General features: G+C 33.2%; 1 protein-coding gene across 1 annotated transcript; it reads right to left on the bottom strand.

The window, feature by feature from the left end:
* Positions 1-262: 262 nt before the first annotated feature.
* LOC110907735 lies at positions 263-10,750 on the bottom strand. The gene is made up of 2 exons (XM_022152671.2): positions 10,613-10,750; positions 263-1,132 (listed from the first exon to the last, which is right to left on the bottom strand). The coding sequence occupies exons 1-2, from the start codon at positions 10,748-10,750 to the stop codon at positions 263-265; spliced, it is 1,008 nt and encodes a 335-aa protein (XP_022008363.2).
* Positions 10,751-18,146: the final 7,396 nt, after the last annotated feature.

Genomic DNA, 18,146 nt, shown 5'->3' with positions numbered 1-18,146 from the left:
TCCTCTGACCCTTTTGTTTAATTCAGAAAAATAAGATATATTACCAGTCATGTGATTACTCGCGCCGTTATCCATATACCACATGTCTTCATCTTTGGATCCGAGTTCAAGCTTCTTTGGTAACACCTTTGATTCGTTCAAGAACACAGTTTCTTGAAGAGTCTCTATCATAAACACAGTAGGATCGGTTTCATCGGCTTCGACTAAGTGGGCTTCATCTTTGTTTCGTTCCGGGCACCGCGACACAAAGTGTCCAAACTTATCACATCGGTAACATTGGATTTTGGACATATCTCGGTTTTTTTTCTTTGCTTCGGTTTTTGTTTTTGTTGCTGGATCCTTCTTCTCTGTTGGAACGGCTCGAGTTATTACCACCACGATTCCCTCGACCACGGTTCCCTCCACGACCCCGTGTTCCTTGACCTCGGCCTCGATTGTTGGTCGAAGATGATGATGTTTCGGTTTTATTAAATAACAACTTTGATTGTGGTTCAACAACATCTTCTTCCTTCAACCGTTCCTCATAAGCTTTCAATCTCCCAACAATATCTTCAAACTTTATAGTTTTGAGATCCAATGTTTGTTCAAGGGTTGCAACGATGTGGATATACTTACCAAGTGGCAAACTTTTGAGAATCTTCTTGACGAGTTTTGTTTCGTCCATTGTTTCTCCTAACGATGCCGACTTCGAGGCTATGCAAGATAGTTTCCCGGCAAAATCATCGATCGCCTCGGTCTCCTTCATGCGCAGATTATCAAACTCGGTTGCTAGGGTTTGTAATCGGGCTTCTTTGACTCGATCCGCACCGATGTTGCTAGATTTGATTGCATCCCAGATAGCTTTAGGACTATCCAGGTCGCCGATCTGCATGATCATGGACTCAGGTATTGATTGGAATATAAGAACAACCGCCATGTTATTCTTTTCTTCATCGGATGAACCTGGTTCAATCGCTTCCCATACCTTATACACCTTCATGATTGCCTTCATACGCAGCAACCAAACATTGTAGTTGGACGAGGAGAGCATCAGACATTGAACAGGTTGATGCGCTGGTTCTTTTCCCTTTGACGGTGACGACCCAGAGTTTGTCATCCTCTGTGACTGATCGTACAGCCTTGATCGCTGGCTCTGATACCAATTCAAGAACGAATTGATAACAAAACACAATTTAGGGTAAACTCACTTTTATTATAATCAAGAAAAACTAGCTCAAAACTCGATTACAATAATCCCTCACAATTATTCAACCCTAACACGGCTAAACATATATAGGGAATTACAACTTGTTTCCCAAGTAATAGAGAGAACCCTAAAATAACCCCAGAGCCCAAAACCAACATGTTTTAGGGTCAACGCGGGCCGACCACAATTCTACACAATTGGGCCGTATTCAATAATTGTCCAACAACACCTGCGCGCGTTGCGGCGCGGATGCATTGCAAACATCAAATGGATTCGTCTAAACGTTATGTGATGCGTTAACCATATAAAAACGTGCATTTCGACATATCTGATCAAACTCAATGTAACCTATATAAGCATTGCGATTAGATCAAAACATAAAGTAAATCAAATTTATACCGTACAATCATAACGTATTATATAGGATTCGACTCATACATAGAAAACGTAACGGGTATAACGGAAAAGCTGACACGTATAATCAAAAGAGATTAATTAGAACTTTTGAAAAAAAGAAACCACAATTTGACTCCACTCGGTTCGAAACAAAATTAACGAAAAAATCATAAAATAAGCACGGAAACAGATTATACTTGACCTCACTCATTTCACAAAAAAATTTACGTTGAAACATACACCGACTCAATTTATACCAAAACGTACATAAAATATGCACATAAAAGATGTTTTTTAAACAAAAAGTATTATATTTGATCTGACTCGTTTCCAGAAAAAAAAGTTTACATCAAAACGTAAAGCAAATCGAATTCATACTGACACGTACATAAAAATATGCACGTAAAATAGTTTTTTTTTTAAGTAAAAGAGATATAGGGGTGAACTCGAAACAAATTATTTTTAGTAAAAAAATTAATAGGTTAAATACGTTTGTAAAATCATGCCAAGTATCCACAATGCCACACAACCAACAACAGAAGAGCTCGTAAAATAAAATAAATAAAAAAAGAAAAAAACAACACTGAACGAAAAACAGAAGTAAAATTGTTGAATCACGCACGCCCATTGAGGTGTGTTAATGCGAAGAAATTAGATCGAAACGTAAAACGTAGAAAGAAAAAACTAAGTTGATCTAGGACCTCGCGCATTGGAACGAACTTGTCAAATGTAGAATAATAGACGTGTGACGAAACGTAAAACGAAAAACTTGCAAAAGGTGAAAAGTATGGAGGAACAAAGTTGAAAATAGAAAATGTAAAAGTTAAATTGAAAAAGATAAAAAAGTTTAGGTTAAAAGTGAAAAAAATCAAAAGGGTTTTAGTGGAAAAGATGAAAACCTTTAAAGTGGAAAATTAATTTTTTTTTAAATACACTCAATGCTTGGTGTACAACTCCTAAAGCATCACAATGTTGCCTCTTTATAGTAATAAAATGAAATAAAATAAAATGTTATGAATGTATCCATTATGTGGTGACTATCCACATCTATAACTCCTATCCCTTTAGTGTATCCATTATGTAGTGACTATCAACCTCTATAACTCATATCTCTTTAGTTACTATTGTACTAATGTAAGGGCCTATATATAATGGCATTTGTCTATGATGTTGAAATCAATCAATAAGAAATCAATCTCCCATTCTCTCATTTTTCTCTGTACATTGCTAGTAGGTTGTTGTTTTACAACACGTTATCAGCACGAGTTGCTTTTGAAGATGGATGACATTATCATAAGAGTTGCACAATGCGGTGATTGTTGGGAACCCGATGACTTAATGATCTGCTACTGTTCTACAGAAAAAAGGTAACAAAGAATCAATATCTTGCTATTATATATGTCTTCTTATCATATTGTTTGATTTTTGCATACATTCCAATGAGTAACATAGCCTTTTATCGGTTGTTGTTTTCTACTTTTGTTTAAAACTCTGTCAACTATTTTCTAAACCAAAGCCCACTAACAATTGATACGAATGTGTTTTGAAATCAATGCAGAAATTTAGTTAATTAATAAATAGATTTATAAAATTTAAGATTTCCAACTATGATAATGTTCATCTGGGTTTTATATGGATTAACATAATTATTTTTGAAAACCAAATAGTAGAGTCGGGTATGTAACCACTCATCTTTGGAGTTGCGTATGTGTGGATTCTTTTTGGTAGCCACTTTACTAAGTACATTTTGATTAACAGTCATGTTATAATTATTTTGTTAATATATTTTGTTATCTGCTACTTATTTCAAGATATGACGTATAAAGGGTGAAAAGTATATTTTGTGTTGAAACAACATATAAACAATGTTATATTTCATGAAAAAAATTGACCAAGTTTGGTTTCATTTAAAAATTTATTAAATTTTGAACTTCTGAATGTTAAATAATCAAATAATTTGGTTATAAAGCATATAGACTTAAATTTATGCCTTTGTGTATCGTCTTTGGTATAGCTTTAGTACCATGCTAGTTGTTACTTACTATATTGCCTTGGATATTTACTATTTATATTAACTAATTTACTTTCGTCAGAGAATGGTCATTAAATCCCTTTTTAGTATATTTTCTTTTGCTATTATAATTAAAGGATATACGTAAATAAGTTTATATTTATAGATATTTGTATCTATATTCTTGGGATCTCTATATTAATTGGGTTTCTCCTTTACTTGATGATGATTATCACTTTTATATGAATTATATATACAAATTATATATGTGCGTAATTTGACAATGATATTTAGTACTAAAAAGAAAGACGTATTTCAAAATTATAAATGATCATATGTTGGGAAGTTGAGAGGGATATTTTTTTATGTTTAAAAATAGAGTAATAAATATTACGAAAGAAGCTTCAAGTTCTCACTATTTTTTTTATGAATAGCTTAAGTTGTTAATATAGATATTAAAATAGGTTTACATGTGCTATAATTGTTAATTTTGTTTTATTTATCCTAAATTTGTTAATAAATTAAAAATATCTATTTCTTACACTTTTATCTCATCAATAGTTGCCAAAGGAACTAATTAACATTAAACATACTTATTAAAATAACTTAAGATTGTGATTGCTTACACTATAAAAAGCATATATGTTTTCTCATAAGTATTAAGTATTGGCAAAATAATATATTTTCTCATTAGTATTGAAAAATAATCTCACTTTTATGGTTTTACTATAATTTATTATATATAGTAACATATTATAACGTCATGTATCATATAACTTGACATTATGTATAAATTATATGTCACAATCTATTATTCATTTATACATATGGTATTGAATAGAATAGAATAATTAAAATTGTGTATAAGATCACACATTATAAACATGATTGAATAGTGATCAAGATTAATTTATAATATGACATTCGAAGTTTCAAACTCACTAAAGCATATTGTAAATTTATTGATGCTTGTAAGATTTTGGACTGATAAATCTTAATGATTCGGTCGTATAATTGATGTTATGTGGTGAAAAGATTAGTTATACATGTGGATAAAACAAGTTCCATTGTCAAACCTCAAATATGCTCTTGAAGAAGCAAGATTGTTAAAGAATATGTAAGGTTTGAAATGACCACCATGAAAGTTTTGTGATTCTAATCCATTCATGAAGTGAATGTGATGATATAATGACAAAGGTCGCGATCATGTATATAATAACTAAGAAAATTGTAATGATGTCACCATGATCATTGTTTGGTTATAATCCATACCTTGAACTGAATGTGATGATATAATAATTGATGTAAAGTTCGTAATCATGGTAATTGAGAAAATTGTTATGATGCTCATGTAATGAGATCAACCATGTTAATAATGAGATGACTATACAATGATCGTTATAAAAGTCGTAAGATATAAGATTGATAAATTTTATACGACTTATCTAGTTCTCAATTGATGGTAAGCAAAGAGAACATTATTTACAAGGAAAAATCGATTAAATTCTTTTCGTTTATCACACTTGAGACATATGCTCCTAAAGTAGCAATATCATTATAAGAGTCATGAAAAATGAAATGATTTTATACTCATGTGACCAAGTAAATAATGAAAAACTATGAAGCTTGTTTTGGTTCTATTCCATTCCCAAAAGTGAATGTGATTATATATTAATCATTGTATAAGTAATGATGGACCTAATTGAGAAACTTGTAATGATGAGAATGACTATAAGAATTGTAATGATGGTCATTTTAATAATGAGATGGACCACCAAAAGTGGCAAACTAAGGAGTGATTGCATAACGAGATGGTTTTAACTTTGAAGTTATAGTATATTTTCTCGTATCATATGTTTTGTATTACATACGAGCAAGTAATACACATACGATCACAAACCAGGAGTTTATGGATCATAATTATTTAATTAGTTGGCATGACCGGTTAGACCACACCGAGTCAATGATGATGTGAAACATAATGAAGAACTAGAAGATTCTTCAAGATAATAATTAGCATGTAATGTTTGCTCTCAAGTGAAATTATATATTTGCAAAATAAACAAGGGTGTGTATACCTTAATATTCTGGAAGCGATTAAAGGATATGTATATCCCAACATGATACCATTTAGTTTTTTTTTTAAATCGATGCATCGTCTAAATGATTATCAAATCCACAATCTGAAGCTTATGTGATTGTTGCTTAGCTAATGTGATAGCAAGCATATTAATCAAGATTAGTATATTTATTTGATAATAGTGAATTTGATTCCCAAGTTATTAACGATCATTAGAATAAGTGTTATTGTTGAGATGATCACTAAACGCCTACTATTGGTTACAAATCCAATGATCATGAGAGGAGCAAAAGTTCAGTTAGGTACATGTAATTTTATATATAGTACTATCAATTCACATCAAGCCAATAAGTTATAGTTCTCCCCATGCAGTTGGTTTTTGGTCAGGAACCAAATATGTCTCATCAACAATTTTGGTTGTGCGACATATATTGAAACTCATCCACCACACCGCACAAAGATGGGACTTCTAAAAAGTTTGAGAATATGTTGGGTATAAATAATCGTCTATGATTAAATACTTAAAGCTATTAGTGAGAAATTCATTTATGGCTCATTGGTTTTCACTTTAGTGAATGAATGTTCCCAACATTAGGGGGAGATAACAAGCAGTTGGAAAGTGAAAAGTGAAATGAATTATCATGTCATCTTGATCCTCAGACTATAAACTATGAACTAAAAGTTTAAAGTATAATTCATTTACCAATATTAAAGAACAAATTACCAGACAATTTCACTGACCTAAATAGAGTGACTTAGTAAGTCACATAATCAACTGCTTATGCTCCAGTTATCTTTGTGTCCTAAGAAGACAACCACATATTTTTGTAATGAGTCTATTGCACGCCTATAGCGTGGTAGACTAGTTGATTCCAACAATAAAATTCCTCGAAAATTGGAGCAAGTAATTAAGATGGTCAAGTCGAGGTTATAGTAATAAGATCCCCTGAAGGGACAATAGACATGATGGTTCAAGAAGAACCTCAGGTACCTGAAAATAAAGAGATCTCGCCAACTTGTATCATGTCTAAGATATGTATGGAATCAAAATAAAAATCGACGTCGTTATACTTTTGTATATATTGTAGCGCTTAAAATGATTAAATGATGAGGATCAAGATTTAAGATCTGCCTATGAATGAATATTAAGAAATGATTGGCCAAAATAGAAAGACGCAAATAAGGCAGAGTTTAGTTCTCTAATGAAATGGAAAGTTTCTGGACCAACAATCCATCAACTGAAGTTGTAAAATATGCTGGATACAAAAGTGTCTTTTACGCGAATCATGTGAAAATCAAATTAAGTGATATAAGTCAAAATTGGTGGCACAAGAATTTTCACAAATACCTATGATTGCTTATGAGAAAATGTATTCTTCAGTGGTGGATGCATTGACTTTCCAATATCTTATTAGTCTGGTAAATATAAAAGAGAATTGACAAGCGTCTTATGAAAGTTATGTATCACTTGATACTAAGTTATATAAAATAAGTTCTCGAGAATATTATGATTATTAAATAAATTCGGATCTGAATACATATACATGTATATGTTATTGAATTGAGTATAATTGGAACTCCCCATATAAGTATCCTAAAGCATTTGAGTGCTTAAGAGGTTAATTGAAACACCTTATGGATGTAATTATAGTGCACCAATAAACATACATAGAAAATGTGTACCTAGTTATCATGGCATCTCAATGTACACTGTGTACAAACATGGTACAATATGAATTTTGGAGATAAAAGCAAGTGTTCTTGATATTTTTGCATATGATATAGATATCTATGTGTTAAAAGGGCAAGTTTATATAGCAAAACTTCTAAGAGTGAAAGCACATGCATATTTGGATAAGATGGAAAGAATTCCCTCATGGATTGATAATGCTAAAAGCACTAATGATGTCAAAACCTCAAGAACGTACTATATCAAGTTCATAGAATATGTATGGACTAAAATAGTTAGATCGAGTGTTTTACAACTCGAGATATTTGCATAAAGAGGGATATAAGTTTGATTAAATTAGCCATGATTTATCGACGTTCTACTTTTAAAAGTTCACTATAATCGCAGTTTACAGTGATGATGTCTAGGCATCATCGAGAGAAATTGTCGAGCTTTTAGAGGGAGAATTTTTGAATGACCTTGGCATGGTCTAATTATTACTCGAACTGCAGTTCGCATATATATGTAATTATATTTTACCAATCCCCCAAGTACATCTAGAAGATGATGTTTGGATATTTAGTATGGATATAGTTGAACCTTAAAGTATGTTAAAGGTTGTTAAGTCATTTGTTATAAGAAATGCCTATTATCATCTCCTATCAAAGTAGAGATTCTCATTCTAGAAGTACCATCGTTAAATGCATAAGTGCATTAATATGTTTTGCTAGCTATGTATGGTTATATTATCTTTCACTTGAGCTTATTGTCATGATATAATCTGTGTCAAGCGAAGAGACATTGGAATGAGTTCAAAGAAACATTTCATGTATAAACGATATTTGATTATATTTTACTAACCCATCAAAACAAGTTTGGTTAGTCTTGTAGATGCAGGAATGTAACGAAACACAGTCATGGACATATGATAATTTTTGGAAAGAGGCACCTAAAGTCTCGTTAGAAGATTATACAACATTGCTCAACATAAAGGATTGCACATTAAGGGATCAAGCAACAAATCATTCGCTACAAAGACTTTATTCGACTTTCAAGGAAGATGGACACACGTCACTTAAAGGATACATGTTAAAGTGAGGGGGAGACTTATTCAAGTTGCACTCTTTTTCCCTTGACTAAGTTTTGTCCCATTGGGTTTTCTTAGTAAAGGTTTTTAATGAGGCAACATATCTGATCCAAAAGTATCAGGGGGAGAAAATGCGCGCTGCACTCTTTTTCCCTCAGCTGAGGTTTTGTCCCACTGGGTTTTCCTAGCAAGGTTTTTAATGAGGCAGCATCACCAAGCGTATTAAAGAATAGTATATCATGTGGATAGTCAAGGGGGAGTGTTATGAATGTATCCATTATGTGGTGACTATCCACATCTATAACTCCTATCCCTTTAGTGTATCCATTATGTAGTGACTATCAACCTCTATAACTCATATCTCTTTAGTTACTATTGTACTAATGTAAGGGCCTATATATAATGGCATTTGTCTATGATGTTGAAATCAATCAATAAGAAATCAATCTCCCATTCTCTCATTTTTCTCTATACATTGCTAGTAGTTTGTTGTTTTACAACATAAAATACTTTATTTGGTGTTTGATATTTCGGTTGTGGTATCTTGAACTTTTTAGTGTGTTGGCTGACAAGATACTTGTGTTGCGAATGCAGCTGTAAACCAAAAAATGATACTGAAAGGTCAAATACAATCTTAAACTCAAGCTGATATAATTAACACCTAAAAGTTCATAAGTCACGCAACAAAGTACATATTTATTTATTGGGGTGCCCACAGAAGTTGTTTGTATTAACTGAAACGTGAATTGGTCAGTAGTTTGAGGGTTCAGCCTAAACATGACACGGATATCCACATCGTCATCGTCATCGTCATCGTCATGGTCATGGTCATGGTCATCGTCATCGTCATCGTTGTTATTATTATTATTATTATTATTATTATTATTATTATTATTATTATTATTATTATTATTATTATTATTATTATTATTACTATTATTATTTCTTTTTGACATTGTAAGAAGAAGTTTAAGTGTGAGGCTAGGGTGTGCAGGTTCAAGAGAGAGCCACAAATATAGAGGGAACTATATCAACCAATCAAAAAATTTATTTTTTTACTAAAAGGTTACTATTATACATATAGCTTGTGAGATACATATATAGTCCACGAAGTATGTAGCGCATACGGCATACACACATATATAGGGGAATGTTTAAACGAAAACTCTTTTTATTGTGAGAATTCGAAAAAAAAAAGCAATTTTTAACATGTTTTATCAATAAATCTAGCATTTTTAAGATACAAAGAAGAACTTTTTTTTTTTGAAAAAAAATATTAATTAGTATTACACATGTGCAACACTATGAAAAACCTAAACCCACCAACCCCCACCCCTCAAAAACCTAAACCCCGCATGCCCAACCCCCCCCCCCCCCCCCCCCGAAGAAAAAAAATATCTTAATTGTTTCTTAATAACGAAAATAAATATAGAGTTTTGAGATGAGTACAAAAAAAAGCGTATGATTATTTTTTTATACAGGAAAAAAAAGAGAAAAATGAGACGAAAGAGAGATATTAGAGAAATTATTTTTTTGTTAAAAGTTTAATAGAAACTAGAGAGAAGAACTCTCTAATTCTTCCACTATTACTAACTTCATCTTTATATATTTTCCACTTAAATCGAAAACACTTAATAACCTAGTGTAACCCCAAACGCCTGAGCCATCTTCGACAGTATATATATATATGCTATTCCTGTTGTTGTGCCCTGGGAGGCAAACATGTTCATCTAAAAATTGAGACACGCAAATCAGTTTTAAGGCATGTGTCAAACACGATTCTTAACCAAAAATTATTAATATTTTAGTGTGCTAATTGTTGCAGTAAAAGGGCATGATTGAAGACTCAACGAGTTGAATGCTCGAATTAAGGATACTAGAAGAGTGTTGGTTGAAGCATTCATTGAAAATATGTTTTGAATCAAGTTCGGTACATGGAAATTGTATTTTATACAAGATCTGGAAGCACGATGGTAAGCTGGGGCCGATACTGTACTCCACCATTTACGACGGTTTAAAAATTCAACGCAATGAACAATCAAACCGCAAGTATCTTTCAAAACCCATCAAACATAATCTGCCATAATAACCATCATCCACCTAGCCTGATCATCGCTTAATTCTCATCATCATCAACCTTTAATATTTAACAGACCCAAGATCATAAAATCTCCAAAATCTACCTTTCCGTCACCATTTCCATCCATCGCCTTACACACCACCTCCAACATACGAATGTTACCGGCAACATCATTCTTCAACACGCCCTCAAACTTTTCATACCAAACGTAACTGTCGTTGTTCGAATCGGCTACCGTCATCATCGTGCCGATTACGCCATCCTCATCATCGTACGGATTACGTCATCTTCGGAATCGGTGTATGAGGTTTTCAGATCTTCGTGGTTGATCGTGCTGTTGTGGTCAACGTCCAGGATCTCGAATGCTAACCGGAGGTATGAGATGGTTCTTGCCAGCAATACGGAATATCCTGTTGGACACATAGTGATTATGGTGGTTTTGTGGTTTGGAATGAGACCGCAATCGCGCAGTAGTTAAAGAATTGGAAATTGGGGAGATTGTTCATGGGTTCTTAAAGGTTTTCGTCGGAGAAGGTTATGAAAATCTCGACACATTCATGTTGGTTCATTACTTTTTTTTTAACATACCCATGGGTTTGCTTTTAACTGTTGTGACTTTTCGCATTCCGTCGCCATCTTTTATTCACGCAAAATCACCATATGTATTTTAACAGAGATGACGGTTGCATATGGATAGGGTTGCACGTTGAAGCACGTGAGGCTGTGAGCGGTTATCCATATACTCTTCCCGTTAAATGCAACTTGTGAGCGGTTATTCATACACTCTTCCGGTTAAATGCAACGTTAAGTTGCTTTTTGTGTAGATATACTACTTCACGGGTTATGGGTTGTGTTAAAAAAAAATATTTACAAAACAAATTTTTTTATATGATTTCTTATAACTAGATAACCATTCATGTTTGGCAAACATTACCAACAAAAAAATGTACCATACAATGCATTTATTTTGGGACAACCCGAAGAAGAAATTGTTACATATATTTTGAGATTTGGGCTATCGGACCGAGACCAAACCAATTCCTCTCTGCTGTAAGGCTGTCAACGTGGGTAACCCATTTAAAGCAACCCTCCACGCTAAAAAAATCACTTTCAAAAGAGACCAATTGTTCCAACAGAAACCTAACCCACTACCGAATGCACCAGACACTGTCAACTCGAGCTTGCCATCAAATGAAGTCCTTTTAGGTGTGATTTCTACTGAAGAATTAGAGTCTATAGCAGCATATGCATATTCTTCTTGGCATCTAGACGAACTCATTCATTTATAAACCAGGTTGAAGCCTGTTTCATTTAACTTATAAAGATTTTCAATATGATTATATGAAATGTCACCTTCTGTATTTTTGAGCTACACTCGATCTAAGCATGGGCATTGATTAGCTTCTTCAACTCTTTCTACCTATTGAAAATAAAAAACGGTAATTTTATATTATAAAAAGACTAAAAACACCTAAATAGAATATTAGGGCATACGGAGTGGCATGCGGTGACGAGCGGCAAAGAGGTTTGCCGATCGGCAAACACCGCCGCCAACCATATGGCGATGCGGCAAACGTTGTCAATCGGTAACCCTTTGCCGACTCGGGAACATGATTGGAAAAAGGGGGGGGGCACCTCCAACGGTAATATTACCGTTTAAAAAAATAATAATAATTTTTTTTAAAAAAATTAAACTATATATATATCACAATAAACCATTTAACCATATACCTTCAAATTTATACTCAAACAAACCAAAAAATACCACCAATTCCTTCTAAAAGTTTACCATACAAAATGGCGGATGAACTCCCGTTATGGTTCCCACCCATGAGTAGCGACGATTCATCCGATAGTAGCATTCTTTTTTTTCAAAATCTCATCGAAGAAGCCGAACTTCAAGATACCGACACATCTAACCGAAGGAGATATATTGAACGTCAACGTGAGGAGGGGCATGAGACACCCATTGGAGACTCAAACACGATCTCATAGATCATCTCGCAAGTCAAGATTTACCCCATCTTTTGGCCGATTCCGACGAAGACTAGTTTAAATTGTTTCATGTTAATGTAATTTTATTGTTTTTTAATTTAGTGTAACTTTGATGTTTTTAATTTAATTTATGAAACTTTATTGTTTTTTAATTTAATGTATATATCCTAAATTTATTTATATTAAATAAATTATTGCAAAAAAAAATAATAATAAAAGTTTACCACTTCAGCAAGTGTTTAAACCATTGCCAACACTTTTCAGCAAAGTTTAAACACTTTTGCCTAATTGACATGGCGCGCTCTGATTGGTCGGTTTTTTGGTTTGCCACTTTAAAGTGTTTAACCACTCCTTAGGGTATACGGTGTGGGACGCGGTGAAGGTCGGCAAAGATGTTTGCCGATCGGCAAACACCGCCGCCGACTATGTCGGTACGCGGCAAACAAACAAAATCGGTAAAGGTTTGCCGATCGGTAACATGAGAGAGGGTAGTGAGAGAGAGAGAGAGGGGATATTGTGGGTGGGGTCCATTCCTATCTCAACCAATCACAATTTTTTCCTTTTTTTTTAAAAAAAATAGTTTACCACTCAGCAAGTGTTTAAACCACTGCCAACAATTTTCAGCAAAGTTTAAACACTTTTGCCTAATTGACATGACACGCTCTGATTGGTCGGTTTTTTGGTTTGCCACTTTAAAGTGTTTAACCACTCCTTATACCCTTATACCCTTATAGGAAAACAAATTACTTGTCATGATGCAATCTACAAGGCCACCCCTATTATAACATCTGAATCAGTGTTGGCATGTATTATAAGACCATCATTGCTACGTCTAATCGTTCCAATTATGTCCATCAAACAATACTCCTTAACAAATATAATAGATAAATTTGCAATCAATATTTTATATAGACATAATGTTGGTGTCACTTTAAGGCTAAAGGGGGAAAGATTTTTAAAGAAAAAAAAAAGAACCAACCTTTGAGCACTGAAATAACTGGCGCAATGATGTTTTGATGTCGTTATAACTAACAGTGTCATGTACATCAATACAAGATACAAACAAAGTATCATGTTACATAAATTAGTAATAAAGAGGAAATACAATTTAAAGATAGTCGAGTCCCTCCTTTAAAGATGCATATCCTTCGAGTTGGCAAAACTTTTCCCATAGTAAATTGACTCCCTTCTACAAAAACAACCAACCAAAACCAAAAAGAATGAGGATATTATAAAGAAACTTAGCCTGCTATAACCTTAGATCAACTATAATATTTGAGAATATTATAAAGAATCATAAATGACAATAGCATCAGTAAAAGATATGTTAGATATATGGTGATGATAAAAACTTAATCTAAGGAAGCGATAGTTCTGGTATTCTTTCTTTATATATATTCAAGAAACTGTATTTGAAAAATTTTACAATTACATTAATCTCGGTATTAGTTTTTTTAAATCAGAGAGATAATGTAGTTTCGTAATCGTAACTGATATTTTACTATCGTATTTTCTACGAATAACAAGAGTATAGTTATTATATATTTTAATTATTGTTTTAATAAAAGTGAATCTCACTTCCTACAAAATTTTGATTTGAGTTGAAGTATGTTACAACGGATTAAGAGAACAACACAAATAGGAATCTAGGATTCTTCAAACAAGTACTATTTTCTCCACAACTTTTGTGTTAGTTTCAAACATGGCTTACCAAGTAACTTTCCAACCAATGATCTCTTCGAACGAGACCTTATTCCAATTTGAGGGAAGTAGAAATGAGGTGTTCTAGCATTCACAATCATTTCATCAAATCTATCCTATAATCACTAAAAACACTTATATTTTCTCACTTACTTCAATTAAATAATATTATTTTTTTATATATTTATCTTTACTTTTTCTGTCTCCTCCACCAACAATCACTTTTAAATATACTGAAAAAATATAGAAGGTAAACAATTTTCCTCAAATATATAGATAAACAATTGTATTTACTCTTTATCCACTCATAACCATTTCTTATAATATAAAAGTCTCTTTCACATAATTTGATGAAAGGATCGTGAATGCTCTTATGCACGTTTTGGAATTAGTTACAAATTTAGAATCTCTTTATATAGTTCTTGTTGGATAATTTTAGAATCCCTTTGTATAGTTCTTGTTGCAAATAAAAGTTGTTCTTTAAGAACAATTTGAGCGGAACAAAAAAAGTCAAATAAGACTGAAGAGTGTTTAGTTTCGAACAAAAATAATCAAATAAGTTGTTCATATAAGTCTTCCCATTTTAATTTTTAAATTAATATATGATTCTTTGTTAAGTCTTTGTAGAGACTGGTTCTTAGCATTTAAACAGTATAAAGTTAGCTCAAATCAAAGACCATGTGTAGTGGGACTGTGGGAGGGGAAGACACTGCCCCCATCTTTTGGCGTTTTGCGTCATGTCGCGGTCCAGTCAGCATTGGGTCATTATCAAAAGTTTTTTTAAGTGGGTGTAGTGGTATAGTGCCCCATTAATGATTACCCAATAATTATTATTTTGTCTTTTTAATTAAAAATATTGATATTTGATTGTGGAAGAGTCTAATTGGTCAAAGAACATGTTGAAGGAGTTTAAAAAAGCATGTGGTTACCAGGCGTGTTTGAGTATTTTTTAGGGAAAACGGCAAAAAAAAAAAAAAAAAAAAACCACTACGGATGGTCTTAAATTTCGTTACTTTTTAGTTCTTTATCATGTCTTGAGACATCGATGACGTTATACTCCCAAGTCACCTTGCAGTCATGATTATCATTGTCCATAGTCTATAGGTGAATATACTATTGATAATAGTTTTTTTTTTGAAAGTAATATACTATTGATAATAGTAACCGACTTATTAATTACTATATCAAAAATATCTTCTTCCAGCTATATTACAAGATTGAATATCACTGAAAATGCCAACATATTCTCTTATTTTATTATCAAAGTAGTAGCATGAATTTGTATTATCGAAGTATAAAAACTTATCTTGGAAAAACTGGTGTAAATTTGTAATTATGTAAGTCCGCTTGTTTCTTTTGACCTCCCGGTTTTCGGGGTGGTATCTTTTCTAATGAAGTTCTCGTTTAAAAATAAAAATAGTAGTATGAATGACAAATATATTCCAAATATATAAACTTTAGACAAGCATACTTTTTTATATTATTTATAGAAAAATATGATATATGCGTAAACAAGTCATTTAAATAAATATATTGTATATATAGTTTCTTGGAATTTATTTATTTTGCTAAACGATATTTTGAAGAAAAAAAAAAGTGATCAAGTTTAAGAGACGGAGTAAGAAAATTTCAAAAAACTACCATATTGTTGAGTGATAGAGTGTTGTGCACTCTTAAAGCATTTGACATCCAATTTTTTTTTATATTTATAACTTTACTAAAAATCATTATTTTATAAAAAGAATATGTTCATTTTCTAAAAACCTTTCAGATTGCATTCCTTATCCATATAATTTAAGAAAATAGTTAAAGAATAGTTATATTAAAGATTATACTCTGTTGTTAAAATCTGTCCAGGCCAAGGTCCTTTCAGAAAACAGCCATCAAGCCCAAGTAGATCCCTTCCAGCCTTGTTAAACCCTACCTTTAATGGCCTCAAACATATATAAACCCTCTTAAATTGTCTTGTTGGACTGCTTGGGTTACATTCAGGCTCAACTTCAATTTTTACAGTCGTACCAGGATTTGCCCTAGTAAGTTCCTCACAATAATCTCTAAGGTTACTGTATTGATCAGAGTAATCACCTTGAACCTTCTTAGTTGCCTTTGCCTTTGCCCTAAATATCTTATGAAAAGTCACTTCAACTTGATGCTTCTTTTGTATTGCATCTACAAGTGCCTTCAGTGGTATTTCTGGATTAACTTGAATGATGGGTTCAATTTCCTTTGCTAGCCAACTTATTGTGCAGAGAGACACATCTCGGGTTTGTAAACAAGTATGCTCCTTATTAAATGTCTTCACCATCCATGTGCCTTCCCTTTTAACTTTGGAAACATGCAAGGTCCAAGGACAAGAGGGAATCTTCTTCTTTTTAGACATTTGTCTTGTTTTGGGCCCACCACCATGTGTCTTCCCTTTACTTTTCTTGCCTTTATTTACTGCACTTGAACTACCAACATTTGACTCATCTTTACCTGATTTTACTTTCTTGCCCTTACTAACATTAGCTTCACAACTACCTGATTTTGGATTAATACCATGACAAAGAACCCTCATTCTAACCTTATCATTTCTATAGATAAAGAGTTGCCTTCTAGATTGGACTACATATTCTTTCACCATTTGCCTAATGTCCTCTTTATCATCAAAACACTGACCAACATAGAATTGGCAATCATCGGTTGCCTTTTTTTTTCTTATTCCTTACCCCCCTAACTGCCTTTTCTCTAACACTTGTATGCTCTTCATCACTAAGACTATCAAAATTGTCTATCTCAAAGTCATCAACTTCTTGCTCATCCTGAGCCTCCCCTTCATCATCACTGATATCAAATTCTACAGCAGCTCTAAACTCAACCTGATCCATATCAACATCATCTATGTATTCCTCATCTACTATGTAATCAGGATCCTTACTATCACTACCTTCCTCACCTTTATCACTACCCTCCTCACTTTCATCACTACCCTCATCCTCATTACCACTATAATCAGGATCATCACCACCATCAGGATCAATAAATTTTGCATATTTTACCTCAGTTTCTTTGCTCTGTTCATCGTCTACTACATCAGCACTTTCAGCACTTTCATCACTGTCATCTGAACTAGAGTCAGAGCTTACATCTACTGCACTAACCTCTTTTTCATCATCCCTAACCTCTTTTTCTTTACCCTGCACTTCAGCTTGTGTTAAATCGCCTAAGTTTGCAGGATCAGCTTGTGATTCATCACCAAAGTTTGCAGCATCACCTTGCTTTTTATTACCCCAAATACAGGGGCGGACCCACATTGGTGCCACCGGGGTCCCCGGACCCCAATCTTTTAAAAAAAAAATAGTAGATTCGGTATATTAAATTGTATATGGACCCCATAAATACAATTAGGTGGACACCATAGAAATAAAAAGAAAGCTGGTGTAGTGGTAAATCTCCCTCTTTTCCACCAAAAGGTCATGGGTTCAATCCATGAGCTCATTTTTCTTATTTTTTTTAAATCTAGTTCAAACCTCACTTTAACTCGACCCGAACAAGGACCAACCCAAAAAATGGACCCCATTGAAATAAAATCCTGGGTCCGCCACTGCCCAAATATGCTCAACATACACCTCAATGACCTTGTTAGTTTGCGTATACTTGATCATTCTAATAACATCACTATCACCCATTAAAGATCTTATCCCGAATTCAAAACATTCCCCTGGAATCCTAAAGTTGTATCTTAATCCCCCTAGTTCATCTTCTATGTAACCTAGCTCACACATCATATCATTAAATATGATCAAAGAAAAGTAGTCAGGGTTAACCTTGTCGATATACGATACTTTACCCTCATACCCAAATTCTAGAAAGTCAATCAATTCCCCTCCATGATGTATCTCAAACGTGAACAGGTCTGGCTCGTCAGCTGAAATCAACAACAAAACACACCATTAAAAAAC

This window comes from Helianthus annuus, chromosome 16 (assembly GCF_002127325.2).
Source record: "Helianthus annuus cultivar XRQ/B chromosome 16, HanXRQr2.0-SUNRISE, whole genome shotgun sequence".
NCBI lineage: Eukaryota > Viridiplantae > Streptophyta > Magnoliopsida > Asterales > Asteraceae > Helianthus > Helianthus annuus.
The sequence above is the reverse complement of the archived record's forward strand: the minus strand, read 5'-3'. Positions and strand labels throughout refer to the sequence as shown.

Excerpts from the sequence above, each read along its gene's own strand:
- LOC110907735 (XM_022152671.2), bottom strand. The coding sequence starts at position 10,750 with ATGACGGTAGCCGATTCGAACAACGACAGTTACGTTTGGTATGAAAAG. Across the intron at positions 1,133-10,612 it reads ATGGAAATGGTGACGGAAAG|AGCCAGCGATCAAGGCTGTA; the intron begins GTAGATTTTGGA and ends AATTGGTATCAG.